We start from the raw sequence: 12637 nt of genomic DNA, 5'->3' as shown, positions 1-12637 counted from the left end.
CAATGGAAGAGGCTCCACCCAGCTTTGTACCTTTTGTGGGGGGTACTCAGGATTGAACTTGGGCACTCAACCACTGAGCCACATCCCCAGCTCTATTTTATATTTTATTTAGAGACAGGGTCTCATTGAGTTGCTTAGCATCTCGCTGTGGCTGAGGCTGGCTTTGAACTTGTCATCTTCTTGCCTGAGCCTCCCGAGCCAATGGGATTACAAGTGTGCACCACCGCACCCAGCAGCTTTGTACTTTTTGGTGCTAGAGGCTGAGGTAGTTCTTGAAGGACAGTGTGGTACAATGATTAAATGGGTGGGCTCTGGAGCCAAACTGCTTGGACCAAAATTTTAGCTCCCTCAGTAACTAGCTGCTTAAGAACATAATCACTTAATACCTCTGCTTGTTTTCTTCTCTGTACATCTGTAGTAACACCTAGTTTAGAGATCACAGTCAAGATTAAATTAATTGGGGCTGGGGATGTAGCTCAGTTGGTAGAGTAGAGTGCTTGCCTAGCATGCACAAGGCCCTGGGTTCAATCCCTGGCACCACCGCCCCCCTCCAAAAAAAATTAATTGATGAAGTAAACACCTACGACATGCCTGTTGCACCATATTAAGTGAGATAATGTAGGAAAGGTAGCATATCCAAGCCCAGGCCCCTGGTCTAGGCAATACTCTCTGGAGTCACTAATCTCCTTTTTGTCTCCCTTGTTTGCAGGTGCAAGAAGTGGGGAGTCCCAATTGAGAAAATTTACAACAAAACCCAGCGGGAGAAGTTTGCCTGGGCCATGGACATGGCCAATGAGGACTTCGAGTTTTAGCCAGTCTCAGAGGGCAGGGTTCTGTGAAAAAGAACAGTATGCTTTGAGGAAGATGGATAAACTGTGAGCCTCAATAACCCTCGCACCTGAGGGAGAGGCAGCAAGTCTTAACAAACCAACATCTTTGCGAAAAGATAAACCTGGAGATATTATAAGGGAGAGCTGAGCCAGTTGTCCTATGGACAACTTATTTAAAAATATTTCAGATATCAAAATTCTAGCTGTATGATTTGTTTTGAATTTTGTTTTTATTTTCAAGAGGGCAAGTGGATGGGAATTTGTTGGAATTCTGCCAAGCAAATTCACCATTTCACTGAGGCGTTTGGTTTCTCTTAGCTACTGTATGCAAAGTCCGATTATATTGGTGCGTTTTTACAGTTAGGGTTTTGCAATAACTTCTATATTTTAATAGAAACAAATTCCTAAACTCCCTCCCTCCCTTTTCCCCCATTTCAGGAATTTAAAATTAAGTAGAACAAAAACCCAGCGCACCTCTTAGAGTCTTCACTCTATTGTCATGGGAATCAGTCTTCATTAAACTTGAAGCAGTCCTGACATCGGCAGTGTTTTGGTTCAGACACTTGTTCACAGAAAAGCATGATGGGAAAATATTTCCTGACTTGAGTGTTCCTTTTTAAATGTGAATTTTTATTTCTTTAATTATTTTAAAATATTTAAACCTTTTTCTTGATCTTAAAGATCGTGTAGATTGGGGTTGGGGAGGGATGAAGGGTGAGTGAGTCTAAGGATAATGAAATAATCAGTGACTGAAACCATTTTCCCATCATCCTTTGTTCTGAGCATTCTCTGTACCCTTTTAGATATCCATCTTTCTTTTTAAACCCAGATCTTTCACTTGAAAGATTTTATTGTATAAAAAGTTCCACAAGTCAATAAATTTAGAGGAAAATGAGTATTTGGTCCAAAAAAAGGAAAAATAATCAAGATGTTAGGGCTTTTATTTTTTCTTGTGTAATTGTGTAAAAAATGGGGGAAAAACATAAAAAGCAGAATTTTAATGTGAAGACATTTTTTGCTATAATCATTAGTTTTAGAGGCATTGTTAGTTTAGTGTGTGTGCAGAGTCCATTTCCCACATCTTTCCTCAAGTATCTTCTATTTTTATCATGAATTCCCTTTTAATCAACTGTAGGTTATTTAAAATAAATTCCTACAACTTAACGGAAACTTTTTGTGTCTGCCTCTTTGTTACTGAGGACCCCAGGCCAGATATGGGGCTCTGAGGCTGGGACTTCTTGAGGGATATGATCTAACTGCTGAGGTCAGCAAGGGTGACTCTCCTCCCAAGGAGCTAATGGGGCTGGGTCCAGCCTAGAAGGGGGTGCATGTGTCCTACTTTTAATGGGTATGGAGTGAAATGGAAGGCATACAAAGCCCACGTCCCTAAATAAAGAGTCCAGTAAAGGGAAAGTGTAGGAAATCCACAAAAACAGGTGGTATGCAAGAACTATCTGAAGCCATGCTGTTGAACAAGATGGAGCTAAGTATTGGGGAGGCAAATTTTTGAGTGTTTTCCATGTGTACTGTCCAGAAGCAGGAGGTGTCTGTCTTAGGCTTTGTTTATGTGGCTAAGCTGATAGGATGAAAAGAGAGTAGTGAGCCAGACTGAGCACCAGATCTTACAAGTCCTTCCCAGGTGGAATGAAGATTTCTCCCTGCATTGATTGGTTGGATGAGGGAGTAGTAGTGAACACTTCTAATTGCTCTAAGTATATGCTAGTCCCTATACAATTTGTTTTCTTGCATTATCCTAGGTTAGTTAAGTCTGGGACAGAATGAAAGGTGAGGTCTCCACGTCAAAGGGGACAGGAAGGCCAGAGTTGTTAGTATTGGTCACTTGGTGAAAGGGTCCTGGGCCCTCTTAGCTTGTTGGCATGAGCAAGCATATTCATTTCCTTGATGATGTTGGTTCTCCCTGGAGCTGGGGGACAGGACTGGTGCTGGGTCTACAGTTGAGAAACTTTGGCATCATTGGCCGCCTGTATTTCACTGGCTAGTAAGGAAGGCAGTACTCACCCCAGGGAATAAGGGGCTGTATCTCCACCATTGCTTTGGAGCAAGAGATTGTAGCCAAGTATTTTTTAAATCTTGCAGTGTTGAGATAGTTGGACGACAGAGTGCGGATACCATCAGGCTCTTCTGGTAGTGCACACACTATGGCTGGTAGCTATGTGACAAGAAAGTGGACCTTAAAATTTGGGACTTGAGTAGGACTTAACTAGTTGACACCTGGAAATCGTGTACAATAGGCCTTGCAGGTGAAGACCTTGAGCAGGAAGTAGAGCCTACTTTTTGAAAAGGACCTTACAAGTCTAATGAGGTCAGGCACAGAGCAACTAGACATTGCTCAAGAAAGCTGTGAAGGGCATCCCAGGCAATGTCAGCAGACCTGGGAGAACAGAGACGGGAATTGGGAAGCTGACCTGGTCACAGGATGAGAACTAACTAGATAAGGAGAGGTGGGGCATAGATGTAAAGGACCTTGAAGGGTGCTTGAGCCTGAAGCAAACCTCCCCGTTAGCCTAACCATGCAGCAGATCTCACTTCCAGTCACGTTCAAGAGCAGAGGCCAGATGGGCAGAGTTTAAGAAACCCTTCTCAGGCCCCTACGTGGGGCCTGAGATTAACTGTGGGCCCCCACATGATACCTAAGCTATACCTCTGGGAGATGACTCCTCTCTGTGCTCCCCTCCACATCTGGTCAGCAAGTCTTGTCCATGCTCCCTGCCAAAAGCTGTCAGGTCTACCTCAGGCTGACACATTAAAAAATGAAAAAAGAAACTTCACAACCTTCAGCCTTTCCAACCACCACCTTGTTTCTCTCCTTTGTTTCACAAACACACACCTGCCATGAGTCATCTGCTGCACTCAGTCATTCCCTACCCACTGCAACTAGCATCTGTCCTGCCTTGTCTGTTCCATTCCCCTCCCTGCAATTTGACCACAATCACAAGTGACTAAGTGACCAATAAATGGGCCCTTCATTCTGCATCTTAAATTCTTTCTAGCACTGGGTGCTGTTGACCTTTTTTTGAAACATTCTTCCTGAAGCATTTTACATATCAAAAAAGCAGCAAATCAAGTTTACAAGGACATTTTAGTGACTCTGACTGGTGCATCTATTACCATCAATCAGTTGTAGAACATTCCCATCCCCCCAACGAAGATTCCTCATGCCCGTTTACAGTCATCTGCATTCCCATATCCAGCTTCCATAATGTATCTCTATAAATTTGTCTTTTGGGGACACTTCACGTGAAAGGAATCTTACATGATGCAACTTCTCACTTCTAAAAATGCCTTTATGGCTACCACCTCATCACCTCATGGTTTTACGCCTATTCCAATCAGGCTGTTCCCGAGTCACCTCTAACATCAGGTCTTGAGGGTATATGGCTCCTATCCTACTTGTTCTTGATACCAGTCACAATTAGGGGTGATGGTTCCTGATTACCTCCAGCCTTTCTCCTGAACTCCAGACATTGAACCTCTGCAGGGGATATCCAGGGGCACCTGAACATCAACTCTGGAACTACTGTCAGGCCTGGGTTTCCTACCTCAGCGAAAGGCACTACCTCTACTAGACCCCCAACCTGGAAACCAGGCAGCCCCATTCTTCACTTCTTTGTCCCAATCCCACATCCAGTAATTGAGAAAATGACTTTCTAAAAGGCATAAACACCGAATATGGGCATTTCCACCATAGGGACGGGGGAGTATTGTCTTCTGGGAAAATACCAAGTTGACTTATATTTCAGTCCTTAGAATTCCCTCATATAATGAGACACTTTTTAACTTGAACTGAAAAGCACTTTTTTGGAAGAAACACTACCCTGAAATGATCTCAGTCAAGCTAGTTTTGGATGCTTATAAGTAGACCCCTGACAAAAGGAGTAAACAAGGAGGCGAAGAAGTTTACATAGATTTGGTAATCATTCCTCACAAATCCCAACTATTCCATGTAAACAAGCCTTTTGAAAATCCCTAAATAGCAAGAATTGACTTTAAAAATTTTTTAGGCTTGGTAATTATCTTGTACTTATGTATATATTTTTTTAAAACAATATTTTATAAATACAAATATTTAAATGGATAACAAAGAGTTGAGGGTTGTATCAAAATAACATGGGAGGGGTTTAGTGGGTAGGGTTTGGCATGAAACAAGAGTGGCTAGTTCCCTGGGGCTGGGGGTATAATTCAGTGGTGCAGCCCTTGTCCAGCATATGTGAGGCCCTGGGTTCCATCCCCAGCACCACAGAAAACAATAACAACCGCTGAAGCTGGATGACCATGGAAGCACACCATAAGTACTTTCCTATCTATGCACATTTAAGATTCTACATAAAATGTTTAAAATGATACAGTGATTATTATGAAAATCACTTATAGCTACAGGAGAAATGGAGGGGGGGGGGAATCTGTTTTAGCAATATACCAAAAGGTAACAATACTTAAAATTTCCAGTGACAGCATCACAGCACCTGTCTGCAACAACATGGATGAATCACTCTACAATTCTGTTTAAGAATAGGCAAGACTCATCTGCAGTGACAGGAAGTAAACCAGTGGTTGCCTGATGAGAGTGGGGGGCAAAGGGGGGATGCTGCAAAGGGCAAGAGGAAATCTGGGGTAAGGGAAAGTTCTACATCTGGATTGGGTGGAGTTCACAAAGGAAATATATTTGTCAAACTTTATTAAACTTTACACTTAAAATAGGTGCATTTTGCATGTGTTCCTCAATAAAATTGATTTTTCAAAGTGCTCTCAAACCACTTAAAAGGCAGTGAAGGTGAAGTGTTTTGAGAAAATATATTAGATGACTCAAAAAGTGGCTCTCAGGGGCTGGGGCTGTAGCTCAGTGGCAGAGCGCTTGAGGCAAAACCTGTGAGGCACTGGGTTTGATCCTTAGCACCACATAAAAATAAATAAAATAAAGGCATGCGTTTAAAAAAAAGGTTCTCAGTAAAAAATACATGGAAATCAAAGATTGATGGAAGAGTTGCTGGAAATATGCTAGAAATTGATATGCAAAAATGAATAATTGTTTTAAATAAAATGTGATCTAAAGTATGTGTCACTGAATAGCTTTATATCTGGACCTTTTAACCATACAGCTCTAAAAATGTTAGTATTTTAATTGCAAAAATAAAATCCTGCAAAACACCTTATTTTGAAAATGAGTGTTGGTTTGCTGTTTGAAGGGGCTATATCTTTTAGGCATTTACAGTATCTCTTACTTTGCTCTATCCCCACAGCCACCAACAAGTCTAGATAAGGCCAGGTGTCTCTTATGCTCCAAGGGGCCCTTATATCACACAGAATTAGTGTGGGCTGCTGGCATTTCTATACTCACTCCTGGAGGAGTGGGAACTTGGTATGTATGATTCAGCCCTGCTGTCTAAGCAATCTAGAGGTGGCACCAGGGATGATTGCTGGAAGACAAGGGGGGCAGGGGCAGGTCTGCCCTGGTCTCAGTTTCCCCTTCTCATTCTTCAGTTCCATAATTCGACCTCTATGAAGCAATCACAGTAGGTAGTGTGAAACACAGCCTCAATGGGGCCAAACAGCAAGAAGGTAGCTTGAAGGTAGTTTCTGCTCTGGAAAGAGCAGGAAACCTGGGAGCCACTGGGCTGGGTATGATTTTGCCTGGAGTGAGTAAACAGGGCTCTTGAGGGCCTGTGAATACACCCCCGGTGAGGACAAAAGCAGGAAGACATAACCTCAGAAACGTGATGCACAGGCTGGGCATGTGGCTCAGTGGTAGAGCACTTGCTTGGCATGAGTGAGGCCCTAGGTTTGATCCCTAACACTGCATTAAAAAAAAAAAAAATTGTGAAGCCAATGACTAAGTGGGAACCATAGGTAGATTTGGAGGCCAGAGGTCAAGAGCCTAGATTGCAGGTTAGGGTGTGAAGCTCAAGGTACATCAAGATGAACACTTAGGAAGTACTGGCCATGTGCTGCTACTTAGCATGCCTCCCAAGGAAACTGAGTAAAAAGAACAATTTAAAGAAAACGAACACAGTTTTATGCATGGATTAAATTGGACACTGCAAATCAATAAATATGCCTCCTCTGTGAAGGGGCTTCATTTAACTATGCTTTTAAATTACCCCTCCTATATTTATTCACCATCATTACAGAGAACAAATGAAAACTGCGTTAGCATTTGCTATTAATCTACTGAGAACAGTCTCCTGTTTCAGCCAAATAAGTATCTACGTGAGAAACTTGTTTTATAATTTAATCTCAGGAAAAAAATTCTTGCCCAAGAAATCAGAATAGAAAGCATAACTGCTTTGGATGCCAGGAAGCTCAGCCATATTTGATGCTGTCACAGCGGCATCAAACCTTATTAGCCATATTACAGTCCCCCTTTTAGAATCTCATATCCCTTTTTTTTTTTTTTTTGTGCCAGGGATTGAACTCAGGGGCACTCAACCACTGAGCCACATCACATCCCCAGTCCTATTTTGTATTTTATTTAGACACAGGGTCTCACTGAGTTGCTAAGCACCTCACTGTTGCTGATGCTGGTTTTGAACTCATGATCCTCCCGACTCAGCCTCATGAGCCACTTGGATTACAGGCATGCATCATCGTACCTGGCTCATATCCTGTTTTTACAGAATAATATTTTTGTTTATTCTGATTTTTTTTAAGAGGCAGGAAAGAAATACATTAGTGGTGAGCATAGTGATGTACCACCAAGGAGACACCCCTTCCAGGAAGGCCTTGTTGCCCCAACTGCTGGGAGAGCTGGTGGCAGGAAACCTCAGCTGCCAATCCCTTGTGATCACCTCAGTTGCACAGAGCCCTGTGGCCAAAGCTGCACTCTTCCCAGACAACCCAAATCCATTTCAGTGCCGATAACAGAGCTCCCTGGGGGTTGGCTGAGGCTGTCATCAAGCCTGCATCACAGCTTAATTTCCCCCTGTGCCTACTTCTGTTTCCTTCCTGTCCCCTCCACAGCGCTGATCCCAGGGGCATTCCCTAATCAACACTCTGCCCGCTAACCTGTCATAGAGTCTACTTCCCAAAGAGCCCAACCTTGACAACACTGAACAAAATAAAAAAGGAAAATGCATCAGACAGAAGTGCTTGGGAAAGGGGTGAGGATATGTGACAGTGTTCGTACATGGGAGGTGATACAGCACTGACTCTGGAGCCAGAATGCCTGGCTTGGAATCTTATCTCTGCCACCTATTAGCTGTGTGACCACGTACATGTCTTTTAATCTCTCTGGGACTCAGATTTTCTTCTGTAAAGTGGGAATAAGAAAATTCCCAGAGCTGTAATGAGGAATAAATGAGCCAACATGGATAAATTAGTTACAAAGCATTCACAATATGCCAACCACTGTTCTAAGTGGTTATAAAATAAAATAGCTGCAAAGACAAGCCCACAGGCCAGAGTGTGGAAGTTGGGCTGTAGTTGGACTGGATTTTTCCCAGTCCCCCACATTCCAGGGACAAGAATGGTGTAGGCCAGGGCATGCTGAAACATGAGTGTGCACAGAAATAGGCCCAAGCAGGGATGGTCTGGGTGATGTCATGGGCGTGTGCTTTGTGTGGGTACTGGGCTGTTCCTCCCAGACAGTGCAGCTGCACATGTTGCCAGTAACACCTACGCACCCATATATATGCTGAGCTGGGGGAAGCCCACACCAGCCACACCCTCTGTGTGCCCTGCTTTTCCTGAATCTCCTTTGGTGGAAGGAGGTTCCTGAGGCCTGGAATGCTAGCCCAGAAATCCCAAGGAGAAATAGGGCCCTGTTGCCGACTGTAGGCGTGGCAACAGACAAACTCCTATTGGTAGAGATTTCTGGAGCCCCTAGGGGGTCTAGCTTCAGGGGCAAGAGTAAAAGCAAGGAACTTTTGGGGTCATGTTGGAAAATTCCCAGAAAATAGACAAACAGTCTGAAAGTGCATTACAGCCTGCAGGCTGCAAGCATTGACAGAGAAAGCTCAGCCCCATCACCCTCCCTGTGCTTCCCATCACCCTCCCTGTGCTTCCCGTCACTGGGTAAACTCCAGCCCTTTCTCGGCCTAAACTCAACCACCTCCTTCTGGCCTCAGGACCTTTGTACATGCTTTTACCCCTGCCTGGAAAGTGTTTTCCTCCAGCCCACCCTTAGTAATGCACCTGACCATCTATTCACATCCTTAAGGCCTCTGCTGAATTCTAAAGACCCAAAGAAGTCTTCTTATACTCCATTTGAAGTCAGTCTCCTAGTATGTTTTATCTTTAGTCCTCATCCCAACTGTCTTTACATACCAGGCTGTAGACAGGGGCGGGACCACTTTAAACCAGTCCACCATGCTCTGTGAGCACTGGTGTTATGCCGGGTTCCCTGTGCCCAGGGTCAGCGGTGGGCATGCCTTCCTTCACCCCTACATATTAGCCAGCTAGCTTCCATGCTGACTACTGACCACCAGGACTCACCTAAGCCACGGACTCTGCTGTGAGACAGAAATGGATGAAGTCAGATTTGGGTTCAAATTTCCATTTGTTAGTTATGTGGTTCTTGGGGTGAGTCCTAGAATTCTGAATCTGTTTCATCCTCAGTAAAATTCCTGATTAGAGGATAATAATGAGACTCAGCTGTGACCACGTGCCTTGTAGCACAGGACCAGTCATGGGTACATTCTAGTTCCCTTCCTCCCAATTTGAGGGCCTATCACTAGGTGGCAGTCCATCTCAGCTACTCTATCTTCCCTGAGGACAAAGTGCCTTGAGGACACTTCTGAGCTTTTGGGGAGCCACACTGGAGGGAATCAAAATGTGCACATGCACAGTGGGTACCTATACAGCAAAGGAAAGTCAGAGTTGCTGGGTACTAACCACTGTTCTAACCACTGTCTAGCCAGATGGCTTGCCCGAGCACAAACTCTTACATTTTCACAAATTCTAGTCCCTCAAATCCTAAGAATCCTGGATCTTTCTGGGATCAGCTGGATTCTCTTTGGGCTTCTCACCTCTGAAATGCAGTAAGTTGTCCTGGCAGTCACCCAACTGCTTGGTTCAACGTGGGTCAGGCAGGCTCCACCAGGACCATAGGTATCCTCAGTTTTGGCAGTGCTCTTCAGGGAGTGGCTTCAGGAAGACAGAACATGAATTATTCAATAACCATAAAATGACCTTTTGCTTGCAGAATGGAGAATGAAGGGTCAGTGGTGAGAAAGGAAGGCAGGGAGCCCATTAGACAGGACCAGCTGGGCCAAGTAGAGACTGCAGATTCGCAATGGGAACTCACGCACATAGGTCAGGATCTAATTTCATTTTAGAGAGTAAAGCCTGAAGCACACATGCAGGCAAGACCAAGGAGGTAAATAATATGGGTGAAAAAATATGGGGCCTTGTGCTCATGGGTAGAGTGGAGAGATTTGAGGACAGGCCTCCATGGACAGACTGGGGGTGAGGCCGAGAAAGGAAGCCAGGTTATCTGCAAGGATCTGGGCCTCCTCCAAACTTCGAGGAGTTTAAAGCAATGTTCTGAGAAGGCAGAGACTGCAAGGATTGGTTTGTGGAGGACAGGTGAGACGGTACGTTAAGTGGAGATGTGGAGCAGCTGGTTGGATGCCAGGACCCGAGCGCAGCAGAGATCTAGGTGGGAGAGTCCGCTGTGTCTATGTGGAGGGCAAAGCCACGACAAAGGTGAAGATGCCTTGGGAACCGACCCAGCATTGACTCCAGAGGAAAGGAAGCTTCTGAGGCCAAGAGGTAATGGGCACAGAAGAAGGTGGAAAACAAGGCCGGGAGAACAGGACACATTTTCAGGAGGGGTGAGGGGAAGCAGAGCCTGAATCTCGACGCCTGGATGTGAAGTGGGGCGAGCAGTAGGGCAAGCGGAAGCGAAGGCCACCGAGGGCTGCAAAAATCAAGCCTCCAGCAAGCGCGGCCGCGTGATTAAAAGGCCTGCAAGGAGATGTTCATCTTGGAGACTTCTCTGAGCGAGCGTATCCTTGAAGCCCAGACTGACGCGGACCTGACCGTCGCACGAGCGGCCTGCGGGATAGCCCAGACAGACCAAGGGAGGGGGCGGGGCGAACCTGCTGTCTATCACGGCCCACCCACCAATCCGCGGGAGGCCCCGCCCCCGTACCTCCCCGGAGAGGGCGCGCGGAGGGCCCACCCCCGCCGCCGCCGCCACCGCGGGTGTGAGGCGGCCCGGCCCGGCCTGGCTCCCTCCGCCGGGCAACCCGCCCAGGTAGCCGGGTTTGTCCTGGAGGGTCCGGGGGACTCGCAGCACCCTTACGCTCATTCCCGGCCACCTCGCGGGAGGCGCGCAAGGTGCGAGAGCTGCGGCGGGGGGCTGTGCAGGACAGCGGGGAGCAGCCGCCGGTGCGCGCGCGCCCGACTGACGGGCGGCCGCGGGCCGCAGCCTGTGGGCGGGGCTGCCGTGCCTGATGGGGCCGGCCGTGGTCCCGCGCCGTGCGGGGGCCGAGCGAGGAAGCTTTGCGGGCGATGGCGCGGACGGGCTGGCGGGAGTGGCGCGCGCCCCCGCCGCCATTGCGCCCGCGCCCCGCCTAAGGCCTGTCTGGGGGTCGCGGGGCGCAGGCGCGGCGGCGGCGGGCGGGGGTCCTCCCCGCGGGTGCCTTTGTTCCCGACGCGGGGCGGGACCTCTAGAGGCCCCGCCCCGCACTCACGCCCCGCCCCGTGTCCGCCCGCAGGAGCCGCCGCCGGGTCCCGCTCGCCGGCCGCCCCAGCAGCCTCCTTTCCCCGGGCTCGGCGGGCCTGCGCTGCAGCCTTCCCCCGCATCGGAGCCATGGCTGGTGCCGCGTCCCCATGCGCCAATGGCTGCGGGCCCGGCGCGCCCTCGGACGCCGAGGTGCTGCACCTCTGCCGCAGCCTCGAGGTGGGCACCGTCATGACTTTGTTCTACTCCAAGAAGTCGCAGCGGCCCGAGCGGAAGACCTTCCAGGTCAAACTGGAGACGCGCCAGATCACGTGGAGCCGCGGCGCCGACAAGATCGAGGGGGCTAGTAAGTGCGCCCCCTCCTCGCTCAGGCCCGCTGAGCGCGCGGGGACCGCCGGCTCCCGGCGCCCAGCCGGCCACTGCACACTTGGGCAAACTTTCGAGCCCGCCCTCTCTCTCTTCCTCCCGGACCCCGCCCCCGCTTGTCTTCCCGGGGTCGGCACGGGGGGCATCGGGTCCTCGATCACTTGACAGGACACCCCTTCCCCCAAGAATGTTCCAAGGTGCTTTGCCTCGAGGCCTAAAAGTCCTTGGGGATTGGACACCATCGTGGTGGGCTTTCGGGCCCCAGTCCCCCAGAAGTGGTGGTGACGGCCTTGGGAGCCTAGACAGCGGCTCCCACCCAGCCCGAGGCTAGATGTTCCCCACCCACCGCCCTTTCTCCAGAAAGCACAGTCTGTGTACAGCTCTGGGCCCCCAGGCCAGGGGCTTATTTGCAAAGGGACCTTTGGTTTCCCTGAGTTGAACTTAGGCAGATGTTGGAGTAGGGCTGGTTTTGGAGCAGAGCTGAGCCTACTCTTCTGCCTCTTGGGAACTGGTAGGAAGGTGGTCCTGTTTAGGTTGGAAAAGCCTGAGAGAAGACATTGGCTATTCCTCCCCCAACCAACACCCACACACACACACACACACACAGACGCACACAGCCTCACGCTTCTTTTGTCTCAAAGCTGAGTTTTGGAGGCCTGTGTGGGTGGGTAGACACTCAAAGCCAGAGCTGGGGCTCTTGGTGAAGGCTCCAGATTCCGCTTGCCCCTATAACCATGTAACCAAGAGCTTGGCCCTAGAAAGGCTAGTAGTGCCTCAGAGTCAGGTACTCTTCTTAGAA

At 48.2% G+C, this 12637-nt stretch overlaps 2 protein-coding genes and 1 long non-coding RNA gene across 6 annotated transcripts in view; 2 read left to right on the top strand and 1 right to left on the bottom strand.

Annotated features, from left to right (window-relative positions):
• TOP1 (DNA topoisomerase I) overlaps positions 1-1958 on the top strand; it is an 84797-nt gene extending 82839 nt beyond the window's left edge. The window contains exon 20 of one of the 2 annotated variants that reach the window (XM_081289976.1): positions 710-1958. In XM_081289976.1, coding sequence (XP_081146102.1) covers positions 710-812 — 103 coding nt within the window. In that variant the 3' untranslated portion in view covers positions 813-1958. The remainder of the gene's footprint in view (positions 1-709) is intronic. The other variant, XM_081289975.1, reaches the window with a different exon arrangement.
• A 218-nt stretch (positions 1959-2176) lies between these two features.
• LOC308646694 lies at positions 2177-11068 on the bottom strand. The gene is made up of 3 exons (XR_014021455.1): positions 10939-11068; positions 9812-9929; positions 2177-5436 (listed from the first exon to the last, which is right to left on the bottom strand). It is a non-coding gene; the product is annotated as an uncharacterized lncRNA (long non-coding RNA).
• Positions 10962-12637, top strand: part of PLCG1 (phospholipase C gamma 1) — a 33824-nt gene continuing 32148 nt past the window's right edge. For 2 of the 3 annotated variants that reach the window (XM_081289967.1, XM_081289969.1), the window contains exons 1-2: positions 10987-11126; positions 11507-11818. In XM_081289967.1, the coding sequence (XP_081146093.1) occupies positions 11602-11818 (217 nt within the window). In that variant the 5' untranslated portion in view covers positions 10987-11126; positions 11507-11601. Of the gene's footprint in view, positions 11127-11506; positions 11819-12637 lie in introns of all 3 variants that reach the window. The other variant, XM_081289968.1, reaches the window with a different exon arrangement.

This window comes from Spermophilus citellus (genome assembly GCF_964194105.1).
Source record: "Spermophilus citellus genome assembly, chromosome: 4".
NCBI lineage: Eukaryota > Metazoa > Chordata > Mammalia > Rodentia > Sciuridae > Spermophilus > Spermophilus citellus.
This window is presented reverse-complemented; position numbering and strand designations above follow the sequence as displayed.